General features: G+C 36.8%; 1 protein-coding gene across 5 annotated transcripts in view; it reads left to right on the forward strand.

Moving 5' to 3' along the window:
• Window positions 1–23157, forward strand: part of grid1a (glutamate receptor, ionotropic, delta 1a) — a 299124-nt gene that overhangs the window by 257269 nt on the left and 18698 nt on the right. For all 5 annotated transcript variants that reach the window (XM_085427703.1, XM_085427702.1, XM_085427706.1 and 2 more), the window contains exons 6-11: window positions 2513–2686; window positions 5547–5708; window positions 6828–6947; window positions 18920–19021; window positions 20527–20724; window positions 21829–22159. In XM_085427703.1, coding sequence (XP_085283829.1) covers window positions 2513–2686; window positions 5547–5708; window positions 6828–6947; window positions 18920–19021; window positions 20527–20724; window positions 21829–22159 — 1087 coding nt within the window. The remainder of the gene's footprint in view (window positions 1–2512; window positions 2687–5546; window positions 5709–6827; window positions 6948–18919; window positions 19022–20526; window positions 20725–21828; window positions 22160–23157) is intronic.

Genomic DNA, 23157 nt, shown 5'->3' on the forward strand with positions numbered 1-23157 from the left:
CAAGCCTGCTAAAAATCACACATCCTGTCACTACCAAATAACTACAAACAGCATCCTACCATAAGCAAACTTATATCACTAAAAGATTATACTGACTACTAAATACAATTTTCCATTGACATTATTTCTTTGTGAAAGTACAGTATTTGGTGTGATTCCAGGTATCACAGTTAACGATCAGCTTTTGGAGGACAGGATTGTATCTAATTTAGAAAATCTTCAATTTTGTACAATTTTCTCAACAGTATCATCATATCTTCTTTTTGATGTATAAGAAGAAGATGTTTATGTATTGAAATCTCCGTTTCTGATAACATCGGTCAATGTGTAACAGATAAGCAAAGACTTCTTTGGATTTCAGTATTCCTGATGTTTACCTTTATTTTTCTAATATAAAATGACCGCAGGGCAGCAATGATTCATGTATATCACTAGATCATTTCATAATATAATAATATTATTGTCTGTCTAGCTACTGAGAGCTGTTCTCCCTCAAATATGTATTCAAAGGACATAAAAAGGTGTGCGTGTTCATTGACGAGAACACCTCAAAATAATATCATAACCACGGGGCTTTGCGCTTCATGTCTAACTCCTATTTCCTCTTAGCTTAGTCACCCGCAGCTTTAAAAGAGCACCTTAACTGTTAATTAAATGATTGTCAGATTAATGCTATAATTTTTATATATTTCTAGTGAGGGATTAATAACATAGAATGAGCAGCACAAAGAGGATAATTTAGGCTTTCTGTCAGATAGACTTGATTTGATTAATATGTTTTGGTCGTTGAAACATTGCTATACTTTATTCCCTTTTTCTAATATTTAATAGGGTTATTTTGAAGGGGCTTTAACAACTTGAAGTAATTTTGTGACACCTGTAGAGTTTAAAAGTAGTTTGTATATTATCTTTTTTCATCAGAATTAATATTGCAATTTGACTTACAGGCTACTATAATCACATAGAGTGGCCCATTGAGATTAATAACCCTTCTAACGGTTCAATCCATCCCTCAGATGACCATTGCGGTCCGCTTGCTTGAAATATGTGTAATATCTCTCCTCAAAGTTTAAAAGGCACATGTTTCATGAGCCATGTCCTATTGGGAAATGTCACAGCCAGGTCAGGTTATGACATAAATGTCACATGTGATGGTGACAGAATACTTGGACTAGGTGACACTAAAAGTTATTAACTTGGATGGGAGAGCTCATTTCTGTGAACCATGTTGTGAACCATAATTTGCCCGATTAAAGTGTCCTGGCAACTCGTGAATATTCATCAGTTCCACTTGTCTGGCTGTGAAGAGTCTGAAAAAAAAGAGTCATAGGAAAGAAATAGATGAGCTAGAATCACCAATGAGACAAAAGATATTTGGGAAATTGACAAAAGAAAAAAGTTCAGCGTGCTCACCACATTGCGTTTTTACAATATGTGTTTTTGACTTAAGGTATATGTAAGAAGAACAGTGTTGAAAAGCAAAAGGCAGTTTGTAAAAAGGCAGATTTGGACTGACAATTTGTAGTGAAGGAACAAGACTGATGGTCAGGTAAAGTAAGGTAAAGGTACAAAGAAAGACTTATTAGGAGTGATGGGAAGATAATAAGAGATTGAAAACCACATTAGGCTGAAAGAAGAAAGGGCCTATACAATGACAGAGTCCCTGAGAAATGAACACTGAGTCTGGACAGAAACCAGCAGGAGAAAAATAATTTAGGGAGGTCAATGCAAAAGAGGTAGATCAAAATGTCTGATTAGGAAAACTGATAAAGAGCATGTATTGAGGGGTGTTTGGTGAGGGACCTGGGGATACTTGAGTCTTGACCCGACAAAACCTCACAGCTTTATTGTCAGATGGCATATGAACTCAGTGTTTCCCCGGAGACTCATTGTCTGCCTCAGCATTGACGATTGTCTGGCTCTGAAAACTAGTAGGCAGCTCAGTGTCTCATGAATATTGATCTGATGCTTCACACAAGTATCCCCCATAGAAGAGGACCAAGGGTCACCTGAACTATTATTGTGATGGATATACTTCAAATGATCATTGATTTGACTCTGTAATGGCAAAACAAGAAGGCTTTGTAGAAAATGAAGTCTGTCTTTAATTGCTAAAAAAGGTGTTTAAATCTTGAAATTACTACAATTATTAAAATATTTTGTGTTTTTTTTAATAGAAAAAAACATTAACTAAATTAATTTGGTTTATTTAACAGACGTATTTGATGAATTAAGCTTTGGTTAAACATTAAACATTTATAAATTGATACAGAAAATTGACATTCTTAAAATGAAGATGACCAAATAAGTTTACATTTCAGCCTCACCATTTATCCATTTTTAAGTCAAGCCCCTCCAAAGTTCTATCTTATTCAAATTTCCACTAAAATCCACAGTTTATCTCATTATTTCACATTGTGCAAATGTCACAATCTAATACAATATGTGACTTTTCATAACTTGTATTCAGTGGAAAGGGGGAATTAAACTGCTTTGTCATTTTCACCTTTAGGAGGTGAGCGATGCAGACATCATGGAGTTAGTTCACAGCTCTCTGGGGCGAATGACCATCATTCGTCAGATCTTCCCGTTGTGGAGGGATACCAATGTTCGCTGTATGAGGAACAATCATCGCATCTCGTCTCTGCTCTGTGACCCTCAGGAAGGCTATCTACAGTCCCTGGAGGTAAAATATACTGAAATATGTACTTTTGAAGCCTTACAAGATTGTCACTCAGACTATATTGACCTGCACGTTACCGTTTAACAAATGCAGTACAATCTATTAACTTTTTTTTTTAGTCTTGTTTAATATGACAAACAAAATTAAAAAAAAAAATACTCTTTAGAGTAAGTTAAAGGACTATTATACTAATGCCTGGCTCCATAAATCAGGACTCTGAAGATTCTTATCAATATCAGGTATTCTACAAAATATCTATAAAAATTTTAATGGTGAATAAAAAACTGCATAAATGCACTTAAGGCAATATGATTTGAAGCCATGTGAATTATTATTTAATTTAGACAGTGGAAGGTTGACGTGATTCCTTAATCAAACATACATGTGAATACATTCTACTATATTGTGTATAAACATTTATTAGGTCCCATACTGATGCTGTGCTTATTTATATAAACAACCACTCTTATTTTTTTCCTTTTTCTCAGTGTGATGAAGTGTGTAATTTTGCACAACCAGACCAAATACTGGTGGCATATTGGAGTGTTAAATGGTTCCTTATCGTTTGCTTGAGGTGACTGTAAAAGGTTATAAGTACCTGTTGTCAATTTGAATGCAGTCGATTTCAGCAGATTTTAGTGGAGATGGTTTCTTTTATTATTATTTTTTTCCTTTAATCAGGAAAAAGTAACAAAACAGGTAAAGAAAAATCTCTGCTCTTAAACCTTCATTGTCAATGAAAATACTGAGCGTGCTCGAAACACGTGTTTAATTAAGAGCCTTTAAAGATGCACAACAGTAGCAGTGTGATGGACATTGTCCCAGTGGGTTTTAGACTGATAGCAAGTTCATGCTTGTTCTTTTTTGTTAACTTTATTTTTTTGCCTTATACATTTTGCTGTGGATACTTTTAAGATAATAAATGTGTGCTTCAGACCAACAAACTTATTTAATATACTTCATCCAGTACCAGTGACAGATAAATGAAGCAAGATGTGTTTTTTTCTGGTTTGTGTTTACCACAAATTGCCTGTATAAAGATCTGAACGTAATTACTTACACAAATTTTCCCCGGTATTTGTAGTGACTGTACAGCGTACGCATGCAACCATAGTGTAAAGTACAAGCATCTGCCAAGTGCCAATGAATACAAATACTAACTGATTATGCATGCAACAGAATATATATTAAACTCCCTTGGTACGATAATTATGAGGGACATGAATGCCCATGAATATCAATGACTGCAGCTTAGTGTGTCTAGAGACTAACTGGCAGAACAGAGCAAATTATTGTTTTAAATGAAGGAAAAGGGTTGTTTTAATAACACGCAAATAAATTTAAGTGGCAATGAACCCAAATTACTGTAAACCCGAAATCAGTGCATTACTTGTTAATAAAATCTGAAACTGCAAGCTTAATAAAGGCTTCTGTAGTAAAAGGTATGCTCTAAAAATTCTGCTGCCTTTGATTCGTATTAAGGATTTATCAACCAGAGGAAAGGTAAATTCAATCAGTGACAAGAAGGGTCAGTGTAGAAGACTCGCCGTTTGGCTTTCTTGTCTTCCTTACACAATGTCATTCTCTTCTTTGAGTCTTTAAAGTAACCTCACTCACCCAGCCACGTATTGCTTTCAATGCAGAGTTAAGAGTGGCTCTCTCACACTTTTGATCAATCCATCTGGAGTGAAATGGCTGTGCTCCCTGTAGCGCTATTGAAATGTTCACATTCCTTTTTATCCGTACTCCAGACAGATGGCAAAACCATGTGGTGTGTGCACCCACAGTCCTCAATAATTCACATAAAAGAGGGTTAAATAATGGGTAATGGCCGTTTAAGCATTCATCAGAATTGTTAAACAGTGAGTAAAGTACAGTGCTTTACTGTACTAATAAGCCCTTTTTCAATGCTTCAGCTGTGGTGTAACCTTAGAAATCCAGAGATATCAAGCTGCATCTCACCTGGACTTAGCTTCTGACTCGGTGACCTTGGGGAGTTAACTTACATGATGTCTTACCACAGAGAAGCCGCTGCTTGGAGTGGCAGCTACTATTGCCTCTCTGGATATTCTGCTGTGGGAGGATTTGACTTGACTTGACCTAGAGGAGCTATCAAATCCACTGTCACACTATAACAGCAAGCATTTGACATGATTCCTCACACGACACACTGCAATTGAATGGGACACTGAATTCATTAGGCATGTGATTACCGAAGCAGAAACAATTGTTGTTTTGGCATCAGACTGCAGTGGCATCATGACCTTCGCCTCCTGAGTGTTTCATGGAAATTGTTTCACAAATGGAAAAAGTCAAATACCATCATTTTTCAGCAAATCAGCTTGAGTGCTCAAGTAGAAAGCTTCCTGCAAACATAAATTTGGACAGTCATGAAAGAAGTAAGCAACCTGGTCTTCTTTTCATCACCAAAAAGAGGTCCAACTGTCGAAAGTCTTGTCATCATCAAAAGGCGTAGAGGCAATGTGTGGGCATCCTCCAGTTTCTTGTATGGCTGTGGATCCAAAGCAGAAAAGAGAATAGCATAATATGTCCATGTGCACATCTGCAAGGGAGTATAATTGTGGTGTCCCACTGTCAGACAAAAGAAGCAAGAGTTTATTATTCACCAACAATATTTCCTTTTTCTTTTTTTACAGCCCACCTCACCAGAATGAAAAACAAATACTTTTTACTTGTGTGCCACTGCTTTGAGTTTCAGCACCGAGACACTGTGATATTTCCTGCAGTCCTGAAAACTAATATTTGTTTTCTTGGCAGTATGCTGAGTTTGTGTGCTGTTCTGTGTCACAAAGAAGAAACCAAGAATATTTTTTTATTTTATTTTATTGTTTTCCCTCATCAGGTGTCCAATCTCTACTTGTATGATAGCGTATTGATGCTGGCAAACGCCTTCTATAGGAAGCTTGAGGACAGGAAGTGGCACAGTATGGCCAGCCTTAACTGCATGAGGAAGTCTACCAAGCCATGGAATGGAGGATGGTCTATGTTGGACACTATTCAAAAGGTATTTGGGATTGAAGTCACTGTTGCTTTTTGTTTGGTTTTGGCTTGTTTTTAATATAGACACTGCTGTTTCCTTCTAGTTTTTCTTCTTCTAATAGCAGTTGTTTATGGAGTATTTTTTGTCACATATGACTAAGAGTCTGAAATGCATAATGAAGAATTTATGAGAAGCATTAGCATCTATAAAGGGGATTTTTACACTCAAAAGACAGAATGGTGCAATGAACTATTCAGTTATTTTTAAAATGAAACCAGTTTTTATTTTGTGGAAGATTCTGGGCTTTGACGCCTTTGCTCGTACAGCCGTCTCTGTTCCCTCATTGAAATAAGGCGTATTATAGCAGAAAGTGGCTCGATGTCATCCATTTCAATCTGATAATGGAATTTTTCATTGTTGCAGAGAGTCATGCTGGTTTAATCTTAAGTGTGAGAGGAAATGACCAAGTTGAACATGACAAAACGGCAAAGAAAAATGGTGTTCATTGTAGCGGCTATCATATTGTTATGTTATGTCATTCATATGACATGATTTAAGTGAACTAAATTTTCTCTTACACTTTAAGCTTCTTTCTAAAATGCATACAGCGTTTTGACTGGTTAGTGCTTCACAACAACTCAACGTTTGGCTGAACTTTTCTAAATTGTTTTTGATAACCTCCTACTGTACCTAAAGGTCTTGTGGAATGGAATTCATAGGTTAAGGCTTATCATCTTAGAAGTTGCATACATTTTATGGAATGAAGGATGGTAAACAAAACTCTAAATTCATACAGTTCTGTGCAACAAAGCTCCATCTGAGCTTTCGTTAAACGACTTTTTATTTTAAAAGTAGTTGATTTTTTTCTCTACAGAGCCTATTCTATAAAGCAAGTTAATCAAATAAACCAATTGTTTAATGTAACTAAATTTTGATGAAAATATTATGTGCAAAGATATTTATTTTGTGTAATAGAATATGTGTAGGCTATTTGTTGTTATTGTTATTATTTTTTTTCCAATACCTGTAAACTTGCCTAGATCGTAGACACAAGCACACACCTTACAGGACTTACCGCTGCTTCTTCCCTTTCTTTTTCATAACATCTCACACATTTAATACATTCAGCTGTTGTTTCAACAGGGGCGGATAAGTGGCCTGACTGGACTGATGGATTTCCGTGCCGAAGGCTCTAATTCTCATGTACAGTTTGAGATTCTTGGGACCAGCTACAGCGAGACATTTGGGAAAGATGTGAAACGGGTCAGTCTGGAAAATTTTATGTATACTTATTGTACTTGTCTCTTGAGTCCTGGAAAATGTACCAAACACTTGGCAATTGTTTTGCAAGTTGTGACAGTAAAACAAAAGGAAAAAGAACAGAGACACAGAATCAGATTTATTAGGACATGTGTTCTCCTTTTCATATCCATAAGTAAGCATATAATATATTATACAGAATAATATATTGGATTTTGCAACATTTTCTTTTCACAACATCATATATTCTGTACATTAGAACACAAGCTAGTTCATTGGAATAGTGCTGGGTGTTTACTTAGTTGAGGGCTGTAGAGAAATGTAACTAAAATTAAACTGTCATCATGCAAATGCCCCTTTTCAAATCACCTATATTTAGGCAGTCAATTTCAGAACAAGGAAAACTGTTGTCCTGACAGTTTATTTTCTGTAAATGTTTATTTATCGCACGTAACAGTTGTGGCTAACTTATTACCAGCGAGGACCCTCTAGGATATGTGTCCATGAGAATCAAAACTTGGTAAACCTTTTTATCAGATATCTTAAAGGTCCTTTGGGGGTTTTTGCTAGAGGAAATATTCCATCGAAGCTGTCCACTTGTCTTTTGGTTTTGTATCGTCACTTCCCAATCTTTATTCTTTGGTTCAAAGCCCTGAAGTTAAACGTTATTTCTTGGTTCAGGAGGTGAATTAAATGAACTTACATGCAGGGCAGATACTCATCTGTACGTAAACCCCTGAAAGCTGTGGTCACAGGGATTAACTACTTGTCAATTAGGTGCCAGGTATTTGGGTGCCCTCTACTGGAGCTCTGGAATTAAACTGCTCTTTTTCCTATAGTCATCCATTTCATCACACCAACCATCTTGGCTTGTTCTACGATCCAAGAATTCAAATAAAAAGTGTGTGTGTGTGTGTGTGTGTGTGTGTGTGTGTGTGTGTGTGTGTGTGTGTGTGTGTGTGTGTGTGTGTGTGTGTGAGTGAGAATATACTTTTATTATTAGAGTTATTATTAAAACACACCATCTCTCATGACGGACACAGACATTTGCCTGTTTTCCATCAGGCTCTGTAAGTTGATTTTGGACTTTTTACTGCAAAACTTGTTTGATCTTTGCGACGGTGTAGAGCTGAAGTGAGAGATTGAGAGCATTATTTGTGCTCTCCTTTCTTAGCTGTAATTTGTTTGTCGCTGTTTGTCCTGATTCAGTCAGGGGCTTCTTCTTGAATGAAGAGGAATTGAGTTTCTTGGCAATCTATGTAGAGCAGGACTGACCAGAAGCGGTAATGAAGATTTAATCACCACTCAGCCTAACAGAAATCATGGAGCCAATTCATCATAATGTGGTCATTAGCATTAGCTAGGAGGACAGACACCCAGAGGAACATATATACACACTGTGCACTCCATAATAAACATGCACTGTACAGCCTGTTTATCTGTCTGAGATCCTTGTTGAATCTCAGAAACCTTCAAGCATACAGCCAGGCAAACATAGAACAGAGGCCAGAGAGCAAGCTAACATGTGGACGCTTATATCTCAAAATCATTAGAGGCACAAGGGGACAGCAAGGCCAGATAATGGGGACAGCAAGGTCAGATAATGGGGTGCCAGCTGCATTCAGTGCTGCTGTTCATTACCTGGTGTGTTCACTAGCTGGCAGAACCATTTACTCTGAGAAAACAGACATGAATTCATCTACCGCTCCACTCTCTTTCTGTACGACACTAATTATTATACCACACTAGAATGCCTCTGCAATATGATGCAGGTTCCTGTTTTTGCTGTACTTTTTCTTTCCCAAGTTGGGTGTAAAAGTGAGTCCATGCCAACCCCTCTCCACCCTTGCCAGCCATCCCCATTCTGTCCCTTTTACTTCCCTTTTATCCTTTCTTCTCATTTCCCATCCTGCTCATCCTTCCCTCAATCTGGTCACTTCTTCCCTTCTTCACTAACCCTTTCTGCTCATTTTTCAGCCCTGGTTTCCTCCCTTTCCATCATCATTTATCTGCATTCAGTCCATTTTCTTCCCAGCCTGATAGGTCTTAGATGAGGCGTCTTTCTGGTTAGAAACTGTAATGAAGACTGAAATACTATTTCCTGGATGGCTACTGTGAGTTTTCTCCACCATCTAGAACTGATGCAGAGTGATCGATGCTGTTGTTGTTGTTGTTGTTTTGGTTTCCCAGTTTGCTCTTATTGATGTGTCAGCTCGTCTATAAGCAGATATTGCTAATGACTTCCAGCTTACACGAAGCTCTCATAGAGAAAAGTCAATTCATTTGAATGTAATTATTCCTTCAAGCCACTATCTTGCATGTATCATGCAGTAGTTATTCGCGAATGTGTCTACAGCAACAGCGCTGGTGTTAATGTATTATTCGGAACCACTTTTTAACACACTTAAACTAAAAATATTACCCTACATTAAATATTACTGTATATCTGCTTGATAGTCTCTTAAAAGGGCTGCTTTGAATTCTCTTCATTTAATTTTATGGTTGCAGTGTTAGTCATGGAACTATAACATGCAGCAGCTAGTGCTGATGTTCCCGTTGACACTGTTCCTAACTGTCCTATTTTGCAATAAAAATAATCTATGATATGGCGGCCTAAGAAATGTTTGTTGGGAGCTAGATTCCAAGCTAGAAGATATTACGAACATACTTTAATCTAAAAACGTTTTGAGTCCTAACAGGAGTTCAGTTTGCTACAATGTAAATGCACAGCATTTGCTGAATCTGGTAATTTGGCTGGTTATTACAGTACAGTACATGCATGTTTTAAACTCCTCCCCAGGATACTAAAACGACTTTTTCATCAGCAGTTATAATCTGGTATGTCTGGAGACTAGCTTCTTGGCAGATTTAAGTAAAAATGCACCAGATTCAGAAGAAAGTACATGTTAACACTTCTAGTTGCCAACACTTTTCTAAAACCTACCCAAGTGCTGCTAACTGGAGCAGTCTTTGCACCATATCAGACCGAGTCTGTGCGCACATAATCCGGCCAAATCTGGCAACGTTGCATTGACCAAGCCAAGCTTAGACACCAGGGATCCAGGTGTATTTCCCTTTGTTAAATCAGTCGCTTAGTCTGGATAAAATCACCCTTTAATGTTGTGACTTTTGATATTCATGATAGTAGATAGTAGGTTCACATGAGCTCTAATGTGGCTTGTTGCACGGCCATCTAAAAAGCAGGCATTTATTGATCGCTGATTTATTCATCCTCAACCCTATTTCTCATAGACCCATGAGGCAGAAATGACATTAAATAGTCTCTAAAGGGCACGTCTCTCTTTCCAACAATAGATCTACAGGGGGTTGATAGGGCTGTTGATCTAGCGATTCATTTGCCAGGCTCTGAGATGTCTAGCTTCGGGAAACTCACTTTCTGGCTCCTGTGCTGGTTTTCCAATCTCCTGTACCTACTTTGGTTGTAACCCACAGGTGGATAAAGATCATTTCACAAACTAAAACGCAAATTAGGTAACCTTTATTTTAAATGTTATATCATAATGTACTTCTGGGCCAATTAAAATTAATTATTTTTGCTGGGTCTGTGGTCTCACCAGATAATTATTACATATGGAAAGTGATAATTAAGTTTTTTTGTTTTTTTTTTACATACGTTCAATCACAGGCCCCTGTAAGCAGTGCCAGACACCTGTTAATGCTGAAAATCCTCAGTTGACAATTGATTGATAAATTAACAGCTTACTGAAGCTCCATTAACCATATCCAATTTATTTAGTTTGGTAAAGTTGCATAGTCAGAAATAAATAAATCACAGAAGCATTGTAATCCTGTAACTTGTGCAACTGTTATCATGTGCAAATTGCCTTTTCTCACAAGTGTCTGCATAAAAGAAAAGCATTAAAACTGTCTGTACCCACTTATGCTTGTCTGACTGCCACACTGTGCTGACAAAAGTAAATCCTTCTGAGAGTCTCAAATAATTGGATGAAAAGTGGATGATATTCTCTTCATCCCTGAATGTATTTTCTCTTACATGCTTCAATCCATCATAAAAATAATACTGAACAAATGTTAACACCCTTATAACCGGTGATATGATTTTAAATGTGCAAAATCATCTGCTCTTTGTTCACTTTTCAGTAAATTTAATGAGTTGAAAACAGAACCAGTGCCCTACATTTTACGTTAGCCTGCAAATTTGCATGTCACACCATCATATGTTCACAGTATTTTTAAAGTCGACACTGTATACAGTGACTCAATGGATCTGCCTTTCTTCACCTTTTGTATGTAGTCGTTTACTATAATAATTCATATAAAAAGAGAGGAAGGGTTATACTGCTGCTTGAATAACTGCACTCATCAAACTACTGTGGCACACACTGTACATTGTATTAAAAGTCTTAGTATAAATGCATGAATAGCAAATAACAGGGAGAAAAACTGATCACTGAGTGCTTTTATTTTACTTCTGGTTTTCTTAAGGCAATGATTTCTATTCAGAAATGGGGTGAACTCATTTTCATTTTGTATTTCTTCTTCCTTTTCCGTTTTGTTCGTTTCTATTCCCCTTCATTTCTTTTTTTCCACTGTCTGACACAGTTTTACAGACTAAATCCTGCTTCATGTTGCTTATTAGAGGTTAGAGTGATAGACTGGCGCCATGTCTGCCAACCTCATTTTTAGTATATCAGGACAGATAAGATGTCTCTTTTCTTGGCTAATTTAAATGGCTAGCTTATTTTTCACTGTAGTGCTGATGATTAGAGATAACAGAGCCAGTCCCACTCCAGTGTTTTCCTCTGGGATGGAGAAGGTAAAATGGAACATTAAAAATAAATAAGTATTGTGTCCATTTGTACAGACAAATCATGACAACACATGTGTGAGTACTTATTACAGAGAAACTTTTGCAGCAGGGATAACTCTTGTCGGTACTGTCAGGGCACTGGTGCATTAACATCTGTTTGGGTTTTGAGTTGAATGGCAGTATATAATTACAAATGCTATTAGCTTGCTCTATCAATTTACCTTTCTTAAATTTTGAAATGTGAATTGTAGCTACAATAACCAGTGCAGCTTCAATTACCCTGTGACTTTTATTGTGTGCTCTGACACAGTGTGTTTTTTATCCATTAAATTATTTACATTTACATTTTGTTATTTATATATTATATATATTATATTGTAATATATGTATGGTCGGAGGGTAAGATGGCGCCGCCATTGCGTGCAATAGGTCGGCAGCCTTATGAAATTTCCCCTTGTGGGACTAATAAAGGTACCGGTATATCAAATCAAATCAAATCAAATCAACTAAATGTATAAAAAGTAGGAAGCACCAAGTTTTTGGAGCAGTATTTTAATAACAGAAATCAAACAGTTTTGGTGCATTTTTTTAGCCTTGCAACAGACTAGCAATCTTTCCAGGGTGTACCCCCCTCTAAAATAGTCTTCTAGGATAGGCTCCAGCCCCTGAATCTGATGTGCTGAAGAAAATGGATTGATGGACTTTTTAAAAAAATGGGAATATAGTATGTAAGGCAAAATTTCAGTCAGTATTTGGTTTGGCCACCTTTAGTCCTTGTCACAGATGACGTTTCTTTAAGGATGCAGGTGGAATTCTCCAGACTTCTGACTGATAGCGTTCTATTATGCGCTTTCCTATCCCAGCATGCTTTTCCTACACTGGCAGTGTTTATGGGATCATTATCATCCTGAAAAATGAAGCTGTTGCCAATCTGAAACTTTCTTGATGATAACGTGTGGTGGATCAATATCTGACAGCACTTTCCTACTAGACGTCTGTCCTGAACTCCTCTGTACATATTGAGGACAATTTGAATCAAGTTTGGATTCAACACCAGTCGCCGCTTATTTCCCGCCCAGTTTGTGTGTAATCTGGCACATTTCAGCCTTTCTCTTTGTTTCTGTTTGTTCATAACTTGGCTGCATAACAGCCCCAATTTCACTTAGACCATTTCTGATAAGGCTTCAATGAACAGAAGATGAATTAACTGAAGACCCAGATACATCTCTCAGGTCATGCGTCATAAAGCAAAAAAATATATAGAAATTAGGGGTGACTTAATACTTTTGCACAGTACTACAGTATGGCATTAAATGTATTTAGTATGTATGTATTTGGATTGTAATGATATTGATATGATAGTGGTTAAAAGAGTCATTGAGGCTATTATAAAACCATTTACATACATCTGTAATTTATCATTTCAAACTGGTCGATTTCCAGACAGAATGAAAATAGCAAAAGTTATACCTCTATACAAATCTGGAAACAAACACCATTTCACAAACTACAGGCCTGTCTCTTTACTACCCCAATTCTCAAAAGTTCTTGAAAAACTGTTTAAAAACAGACTGGAAAAATTTATAGATAAACATAAACTACTCACTGAGAGTCAGTACGGATTCAGATCAAGCAGATCAACATCATCGGCACTATTAGATTCAATAGAATACATCACAAATTCCATAGACAAAAAGCAATATGTGGCTGGGTTATTCATAGACTTGACAAAGGCATTTGACACTATAGATCATGATATATTAATAAGAAAACTAGAACGTTATGGTGTCAAAGGGGTAGTTTTAGATTGGGTCCGGAGTTATTTAAGTGACAGAAAGCAGTTTGTGAAAATAAATGGTGGTTGCTCCTTATGTATGGACATTGCTTGTGGTGTACCCCAAGGGTCAGTTTTGGGTCCAAAATTCTTCAACTTGTACATTAACGACATCTGTAAAGTGTCCAAAGTATTAAAAATGGTTCTCTTTGCTGACGATACAAACATTTTTTGCTCTGGTGATGATCTGCAGAATTTATTGGAGGATATGACTAATGAAATAAGTAAAGTGAAGTTCTGGCTTGATAAAAACAAATTATCATTAAATTTGAATAAATCTAAACTGATGTTATTTGGAAATAGTAGTTTAAATACAAATGCAAAGATTCAAATAAATGGTGTTGATATTGAAAGAGTCAGTGAAAATAAATTTCTGGGGGTAATAATAGATGAAAAACTTAACTGGAGAGCTCACGTAAGATATATTCATTCCAAAGTATCACGAAGCATTGCAGTACTAAACAAGGCAAAACAGGTATTCGACAGAACATCACTTCATATTCTCTACTGTTCACTGGTTTCACCATACTTAAGCTATTGTGCAGAGGTCTGGGGCAATAACTATAAAACCACATTACATTCACTTTTTACTCTTCAAAAGAAAGCAATTCGAATCATCCACAATGCAGGTTATAGTGAACATACAAACTCACTATTTTTGCAGTCTGAAATATTGAAAATTGACGATATAGTGAAATTCCAAACAGCACAAATTCTATTCAAAGCAAAAAATAAAGAACTGCCAGGTAATATTCAGAGTATGTTTTTTTTGAAAGAAGGAAGTTATAATTTAAGGGGTTTTTGTAACTTCAAAACAATGAAGATACGTACTACAAGAAAAGGCTTTTGTGTTTCTGTTCAAGGAGTGAAACTATGGAACAAAGTGAATATGGAATTAAAGCAATGTCCAAACATAAAACTGTTCAAAAAGAGTTATAAAAATATGATCTTCTCGATCTATAAAGAAAAGGAAAATATTTAAATTAAGTGAATGTCTCTATTTAAAAACAAACAAACAAAAAATTCATGATGTGATATTATAGTATATAGTATATCAGAAATCTGTTCACTATTTTTATTACAAATTATATCAGTAAGGAAGCTGACTAAATATTCACTGATAATTTATGGGACAGGGGTGGGATTAAATAAGTGTATACTTCTTCCCACTCCCTTTCAACATGTAAATTAATCAGAATGTTTTTTTGTATGTAATTTGTATAGTATTTTTTTTCTCTCTTATTTCTTTTCTAAATGTACTTGTATATTGTTCACATGTTGAAATAAATTACCAATCAATCAATCAATTAATAAGAACGGTTGATTCAAGGACACCTAGAAAGGCTCACCTGACACAAGCAGTGACTGGGGTAGGCATACTCATATGATGAGTCACACAAAGATTGTGGGTCAATAAGAAGCTTTCTTGTATGATGAGCTTGTCAATATGTAAGCACTTGGCTCACTAAACTAGCAAAAAGGACAAGCAGAATAGCTGCAACTAGCTCAAACTGTAGTTCCCTGTCCATAATGATGAACATTTAAAAGTTTCCATAAAATGGAACCAAATGCTCTCTGTTAGTTTTTTTAGACCATCCAATAATTGAGACAGTAGTGGCGCCGTGAAAGGAGAGCTGTCTGACTGCCATCCTTTTGTTGTTTTCAAATAGTCATTGGCATTTACTGAGCAATATTACAGATGATTATTTAAATCTATTGAGCATCATGACCATTAGCTAAATAGCAGCCTGTTTTTGTTGTGACTTTTTAAATGGTTTAGAGCATTCTCATTTGCACAATATCCTCCAAACAAAGCATACACCTTCCAAATAGTTTAACACATGTGACTTTGTTTGAACTTAAATAAATAGCACAAGTAAAAGGACTGCTTTAAAATTGTAGGAGAGGTCTTCTAAGAAAAGTACAAAGTAAAAATTGCCGGTGGTATAAACCATCATCTTAGTTTGTTCAATTGCTGTTCAGGAGAAATCCATTCACAGGAAGCAGGTTAGGTTGATCTTTATTTTTTCACATAATTGTATTGTTGTATCATAAAAAAAACTTGAAATGGGAGGTTAGTACTAAAAAGTGGTTAGTACTACCTTATTATTATGCAAAGAAACATCTATGGCTCACCTTCATATAATATTATAATTCTCTTTGGTGTCTATTCATGAAATTAGATACAGTGTTGTCAAAGAATACATATCAATTTTAACTATTTGAAATGGTTTTACTGATTATTTTCAGCTTTATTTATTTTTCAATCTATGAATTCATACTTCAGTAGCAGCTGTGCTTTCTGTCTTCTCACATACTTGACATACACTTGACTATCAACATAGCCTCTCCTCGAGAATGAGGCGGAAATTGCATGACATTTTCAGAGATGTGTGTGCCCTACTTGAACTTTTTATTAGAGCAAACATGTACCTCATTGTCAAATTAAAGCGTTGTTACATTTAACAAGACACTCTTAATTAAGATTTGTTTCCCTCAGCGACATCGTAATTTTCCCAGTTGTTTCTTTGTGGAATTTATTCCCCGTGAATTCTTGGATTTCCTCCCATAGACTGAATAGGGATCGGACTTCCATCATAAGTTCATAAGATCTGCAGTCCAAAATGAAATTAGCAAAAAAATTATATTTACAAGGTGAACATTAGCCTCAGATAGAAGATTTGTTCATTCATTCAAAAGTCCTGTAACGTGTGACTAAATGCTTAGCGATGCAAAGACTTTAGAAAAAGTTAAACCCTAATCAAAGGAAGAGCTCGAAGGAGCAGGGAAAAAGTCATTTCACATTAAACAACAAAAATCAAACAACAAAAAACATTTTTTTTTGTAATACATCCTCTCTTGACATAAATACCCATCCTTTTTCACTGTCACATCCTCGGAAATCTCATCACATTTCCTTTATTTGTTGCAGACAGATTGCATTATTATGTTCTAGTAAAGCAATTTTTAACCTACAAGTGACTTTTCAAAGCTGGTAATCAAAGGCCACCGTGTGTTCATTCATTTGTTACTCTTTCAGATGCAAGGAGTGTGGCTTTGCCATATATATTGTTTGTGACCTTCCTGGTGGCATGCTGGTGTGCAAAGCTCTGTGAAGTAGAAGTGTTCCTCTTTAGTGTTCTTCAGTTTACAGAGCACAGATTGCTCAGTGTTTTTCACTGAGGGCAAAGCTGCTCATGGAGAAAATAGACCCCTGTGAATCAAGCCATGCAGACTGACATTTTGCCCCAGCACACACTTAGAAACACAAACATGCAAGCCAGTTGTATACTCCGATGATCCAAAGCATTATTACCACTTATATATAAGGCGAATAACGTCTGTTCTCCCACTCAGCATGTTGGATGCGAGACAAATGGACAAATGTGAGTTTGACTGGTGCATCTCAGAAAGAAAGAGGCTTAGGGGGGTGTCTCAAAACATGAACTGGCGATAGGGTGTGGACTGATGGACTCGAACAAGTCTGATCCATCTTTGATCCACCGTTATCCACCATGAACTTGAACAAGTTGACTATTACAGTAGAAGTGTTGAATACATGCTTTCAGAGCTATGCTCATAACCTTTGTAAGGTTCATATATTTCCAACAAAACATGATTTAATGCAAGAAATGACATTTTAGTCACGCATATGTGACTAAACACAAACAGTCATCCATGATCCTTGACTGTGCTTAGAAGTCACAATTCATTAGTGGAATCCTGCAGGAGGAGAAAACTGTTCACATACCAACAGAAGCTGATGTGCTACAAGCATGATTCATTTCATCGATCATTTTGCAGTAAAGCTATACATAGCAATGAGAATTTGTAAACTTGCATGCTCTGCAGATGGGCTGTGAAGAACAAAAGATCCAGCTGATAATGAAATGCACTTGTGATGTTTTATCAAAGCCTCTGTGATTGCCTCAGATACTTGCTTTTTATTCACAGATGAATGCTTTTGTTGCTCCCTTATTTGTCTGCAGTAATTGTTGCTTTCTCTTGATGGTGTTGTTGTTTGTAATTTTAAGTTTGCATTTGTGAATGGTGTAAGTAACTTTTTTCTTCATTTTGTTTTTCTTATAAAACATTTAGTCAAACAGAACATTGCAAGAACAATAGACAACAGATACAAAATAACACCTAAGATAAGATTATTAACGCACACTTTATTACACTAATATAATCATATTTTAATACTCAAACACGCCTTATGTATGTTTATATGAAACAGAGAAAGACCATTGGTGCTCACATGTTCTATGTAGCAGTTTGGACAATGATCAAACAACTGAGGAAGAGTTTCAAAATCCTTTTGATTTGAGCACACAGATGGGCCTGGATTGCAAGGGGTCTCACTGTCTCTTCAGCATGTGACAGTTTTCTTTGGCATAAGATTTGCCGGTTACATTTGTGTTCATTATAGTGTTATCATCTGCTGGCTCAGCATCCACTGAGCGAGGTTAGGTGGAATAAGCTAACTAAATGCTTAAAAACATTTTTAAAAAAATCTTCTTTGAAATTAAAAAAAATTTAAGCTAAAATAATGATTTAAAATAAATGTTGGAATAAAATAAAACTCATATATGCTTTACTATATTTTAAATAGACTAATCTAACAAAACTATAGTATGAGTGACTTTTGCATACTTTCTATAGCATACTGCTTTTTTAATGTTTTCGCTGGAGCTCGATGTGCTGTTGGCAAAAAAGGTCTGTTGTCTGACCGTGGGCTACCATTCTTGTCCTGTCAGCTCAAATCTCAAAGACCACTCCAAATGACACGTCGGATCCTTGAGAATTCTTGTCCAGCTAGCAGCACTGATTAAGAATTTAACAAACACTAGACTCACAGACGTGAGGTGTGGCTCAAAAAGTTGATAGCGTGGAATGAGAGTTTTAAAGTCAAGCGATATCTTAGACTCGAGACGCAAACTAAAAAGTGATGGGTTTGAAATTCTGTTTATCTGTTTTGTTTTTATTCTCAAATTTTCCACATGATGAGCACAAAGTGCATAAAATATCCCCATCGTATTCATTTTGCTTGCATCTTCATTCTTATTGCCACTTTCTTTGTGTGTGTGTGCCAATACATTTGTAGTTGAAAACATAGGAATTTAATATCAAACCAGTTTACATATTAATGTAGGCATTTGGCGACTGAGTTATGATTATCATTGCAGGGAAACAACACTATACTTCAATACAAACACTTCAGCTCTCATGCTTGGTTTTTATTCTGTTCTACCTGTAATAAATATATTACAGAGCTGTTCTTTAGAGGCTTGCTACCTGATAAGTTCTTATTTTTTCCTCATCTGTCTTATTTCTCTTTCTCCTTATTAGCTGGCAACCTGGGACTCCACTCGTGGTTTGAATGGTAGCCTAAAGGAGAATTGGATAGAAAGTGGTATGCATGGAGTAACACTCAAGATTGTAACATTACTGGTAAGTTGTGGGAGTACAGCGAATCTATTAACACTTGAACTGCGTAGGCAAATATCTGAGAAAGAAACACCAAAATATAAGCAAACACATTTGTTAGTTTTTTCTTTTTACCCACAAATTAAGCATCAGTGTTTCTGTAGCACATACACTAGCACAGTTTTGCTGCATTTTTTTCAGATATTCATACATTAACCCTACATGTTTTTGACATTACCTGGGGTTTACATCATAAAGTTTGCTGTTGATAATTAACTGCAATTTGTGTGGCTTTTATTCTATTTTTGCAATAAATATTTTCTTTTCCAGGTTAGATCAAATGTCTCGTGTGCACAGCATGAAGCAAAAACTTTATTTACATGATACACAACACTGCATATTTCTTTAAAGCTTGAATTTCAACATAAACTAAATACAACAGAACAAACAGATTAGTGAAACTTGATCCCTCGGCTAGTAAAGTCATGTTTTTAAGCTGAACCTTTTAACCGAACCTCTGCTATCACGTGCGGCAGTTTGCTAAACATTCAGCATAATATACAGAAAGGGGTACAATGAATATTTTTTTACTCAAAGTATTTATTTCAGTCATTATAATCATTATGAGAGAGGACACTGCACATTTTCTCTGTTTCAAAGTGAAATATTAAGTCGTGCTCTCTGTCTTGTCCTGAGAATGTAGCACAGCAGAAGCCTGCTAAGCATCAGTCCTACGCTGCAGCGGCTTTTCTTAGACCGCTTGTCATATTCTAGTAGCAAAGTCTCTAACCTTGTCCTCCCCCTCAGTCACTTCTCCACCTCCTCAGTCTCCATTTTTCCTCTTTTTCACACATGATTTACCTGCAGCTTATTCATTCACATGAGTTCAGCTAAGCTCTTTCCTGGCAGTGTCACTTAATCAAGTCATTTGCCCCAGCCCACTTAACCACCAGCACCACAACCACCCCTCCTTACCTGTCCCCCTCCTGTTTTTCTCAGCTCGCCTTAGTCCACCTTCACCCATTTAATTCTGCCCTGACACTTTCAACCCATAAAGAAGAACCAGGAGTCGGTGCAATAAATTCAGAATAGCAATTTCCACATTGATGACCCATAGCATTTGTCATGGCGCCATGTGTTACGGGTCAACAGTTGCTAAGGAAACTATTTTATTAAGATTAAAGTAGATCACCCAAAAGCTCTTCATAAAGGTGTCACCCTGCTGTTCTTAAGATGACTGACTGTGTCCTCGCTTCAGTTGCCAATCTGGCCCTTAGGGGATTTTGGTGCATTTTGATAAATGACATTCCTGTCATTAAGCACACACACACACACACACACACACACACACACACACACACACACACACACACACACACACACACACACATACTCTAGTCTTTTCAAAGTTTAAGTCTAAATCCATGGCCGTGGAGATAAAATTCACACTTTTCTCAAGATTATGCTAACATTAGTAGCAGATTACCTAAAAGCTCATTTACTATATGACACAATATTGTTTCAAACAGGAAGAACCTTTTGTGATGGTGGCAGAAAATATTCTGGGCCAACCCAAGAGATACAAGGGTTTCTCCATCGACGTGCTAGATGCCCTCGCTAAGATCCTGGGCTTCAAGTATGATATCTACCAAGTTGGAGATGGGAAGTATGGCTCAGCACTCCCTAATGGATCCTGGAATGGCATGATTGGAGAGCTCATTGGCAAGGTTAGTGGGTTTTACTTTTTATCTCACTCGATCAATGTCCAGATTTCAGTCCAAATAATTTTTTCTGGGAGTCATGCCATTTTTATTTTGCTCTGAAATAGAAACCTAATAATGAGGCTTAGTAATAAAAAAAAGAAAAAGAAAGAGAGAAAGAAAGAAAGAATCAAACAAACTTTTCTTTTTTTTGTAGTCTGTGTCATCCCAGTTTGATTGAATGGGTCTGAATACTGCTGTTGGAATGGATCCCTGACAAATACTGTTATGATTCATAATAATAATGGATTCAATTTAATAAAGGCAGAAGTGTATATATATTGCGCACTGTACATAGTGTCTTTATAAACTTTCTTAGAGTCTTGTATTCGGTATATGACAGCATGATACACGTTATTACTTAATTCAACTGTTTATCTGAGTGAGCTGTGTGACTTGTTAAATGCAGAAGGAACATTTTCAATGCTACAATAACACACAATAACCATACAGACTATTCAGCAATGTAGCAGGTTAGTTATGATGGACGTTTCATGTCATCATTACAAAAGATTCTGGTTTTTCTTCTGCTGAGGGCACGAATTGGCAGAGAGAAATTGTCTAAGTGAGGACTTGAGTTGAGATGATAGCAAATTCCTGTCTCTTTTTTTTCCTGAAGATCCATTTTTAAATTGAAAATGTGGACTGAAAGAGGTTCTTGAGGTTTATCAGTGTTATTGTGAAGAATGAAAAGATGGCACATAACAAATATCCTTCCAATTCAGCCCCTCCATTTGGAGCAGTGTCACAGAAACACCACGCTAATGGTTTGTATAGAGAATAAGACGCAAGGTTTTCACACTGTCAGAAAGGATAATTCCTGTGTCAGTGTACATATTAGATTCAAGCTTGGAGGCCTTTTATATACACAGGCAAATGATTTTACAGACACACAAGCCAATCTAATCTCCTAAGTGTTGAGAAAAGATTCACTAATTAATGCAGGTCAAGTTAACTAGATTTGTTTCTGATACCTAACAACATATGACAGTGTAATTATCTCCTCTGTTGATTTAAAATAGAATGTTAGAAAGTTACTGAAAATGGAAACGTATTGTTCTTTGTTCACAGCGTGCTGACTTGGCAGTATCAGCAATCACCATCACGCCAGAGCGTGAGAGCGTGGTTGATTTCAGCAAACGCTACCTGGATTACTCAGTGGGAATTTTGATGCACAAGTCAGAAGAAAAGATCAACATTTTTTCTTTACTCGCACCATTTGATCTGGCAGTCTGGGCATGCATAGCTGCAGCCATCCCTGTGGTGGGCATCATGATCTTCCTGCTCAGGCGCATCCAGGCAGTGCGCTGCCAGAACAATACAGCCGGTCATCCACCACCTACCGTTTCCACTTCGCTTCAGAGTGCTATCTGGATTGTCTACGGTGCTTTTGTGCAACAAGGTGGGTAATAGAGTTTGTGTTAGTCAATGACAACATCCAAAAACAGCAATTGCACATCCTGAACAGTATTTGTCATAACAAAGAGTCAAGGCATTGCAGGTTTTTGTTCCATAGTGACTGTATGAAAACCTGTCTGTATTTAGCCTTCAGTGGCATATCAGTGAAACCCACCAGTCAGACAGTTTTGAATGTGAAACCTGACATGAAATAGAACAAGTCACGAAAAACAATTAAAATGCTTTAAGGGATTAATGACAAAAGAGCACAATGAAAAAGTCAAATCAAGTGAAGAACATATGTTAATGTCTACGGTCTGTGTAGAGAAAATGCTGATTCAGTAGTGAGTCAGTCTGGGGCACAGCGCCCACCTTAGCATTTTCTAAAGGTGCCCTTGACAAAGAGAGCATCCCATCTTTAGATCTGGTGGAGATCCAGGTATGTCCGCTGTGGATAAATGACTACTTCAGCAACTGATGTTAAAGCCTCAGCTGCATCTGTCAAAGTCTGGCACACTGCCCGTGAGCCTTTTTTAACCCAACACCCACTATATTTCAAGATAAGCTAAATTCCTCTCCTTTTTTCTGCCTCTCCCTCATTTCTGGCTCATGTTCCAACGTTGCCACTTTTTGTTTGAGTCAAGTGGATTGCATTTTTTTCTTGGGGATGACGTAGGTCACTTTGATACGGATCTGACTGCTGATGCATAGTGTGCCATTGTCAGAGTGCATAAACTTGGCAATCATATCCCCCCACTGATTTTATAATGATATGCCAACACTTGGCTGGTTTTTGTTGTATGTTCGGTGCACAATGGACTATCTACGCCCAGACATGCTGACTTTTATCACTGCCTTTTTCAAGCAGGGACTACACTTCTTTTGTTCCAAAAGGAGGTCAGACCAAGGTAGAAAATTATCTGAAACTGTCTAGGAGAACAAATTAAACTAACACAATTTCCTTATGAATAAAGGGTTTAATCAATTTGTTTCTAAGATGAA

The sequence above is a fragment of the Rhamphochromis longiceps genome, linkage group LG13 (assembly GCF_057381845.1).
Source record: "Rhamphochromis longiceps isolate RC_006_pf linkage group LG13, R_longiceps_female_GT1.1, whole genome shotgun sequence".
NCBI classification, from domain to species: Eukaryota; Metazoa; Chordata; class Actinopteri; order Cichliformes; family Cichlidae; genus Rhamphochromis; species Rhamphochromis longiceps.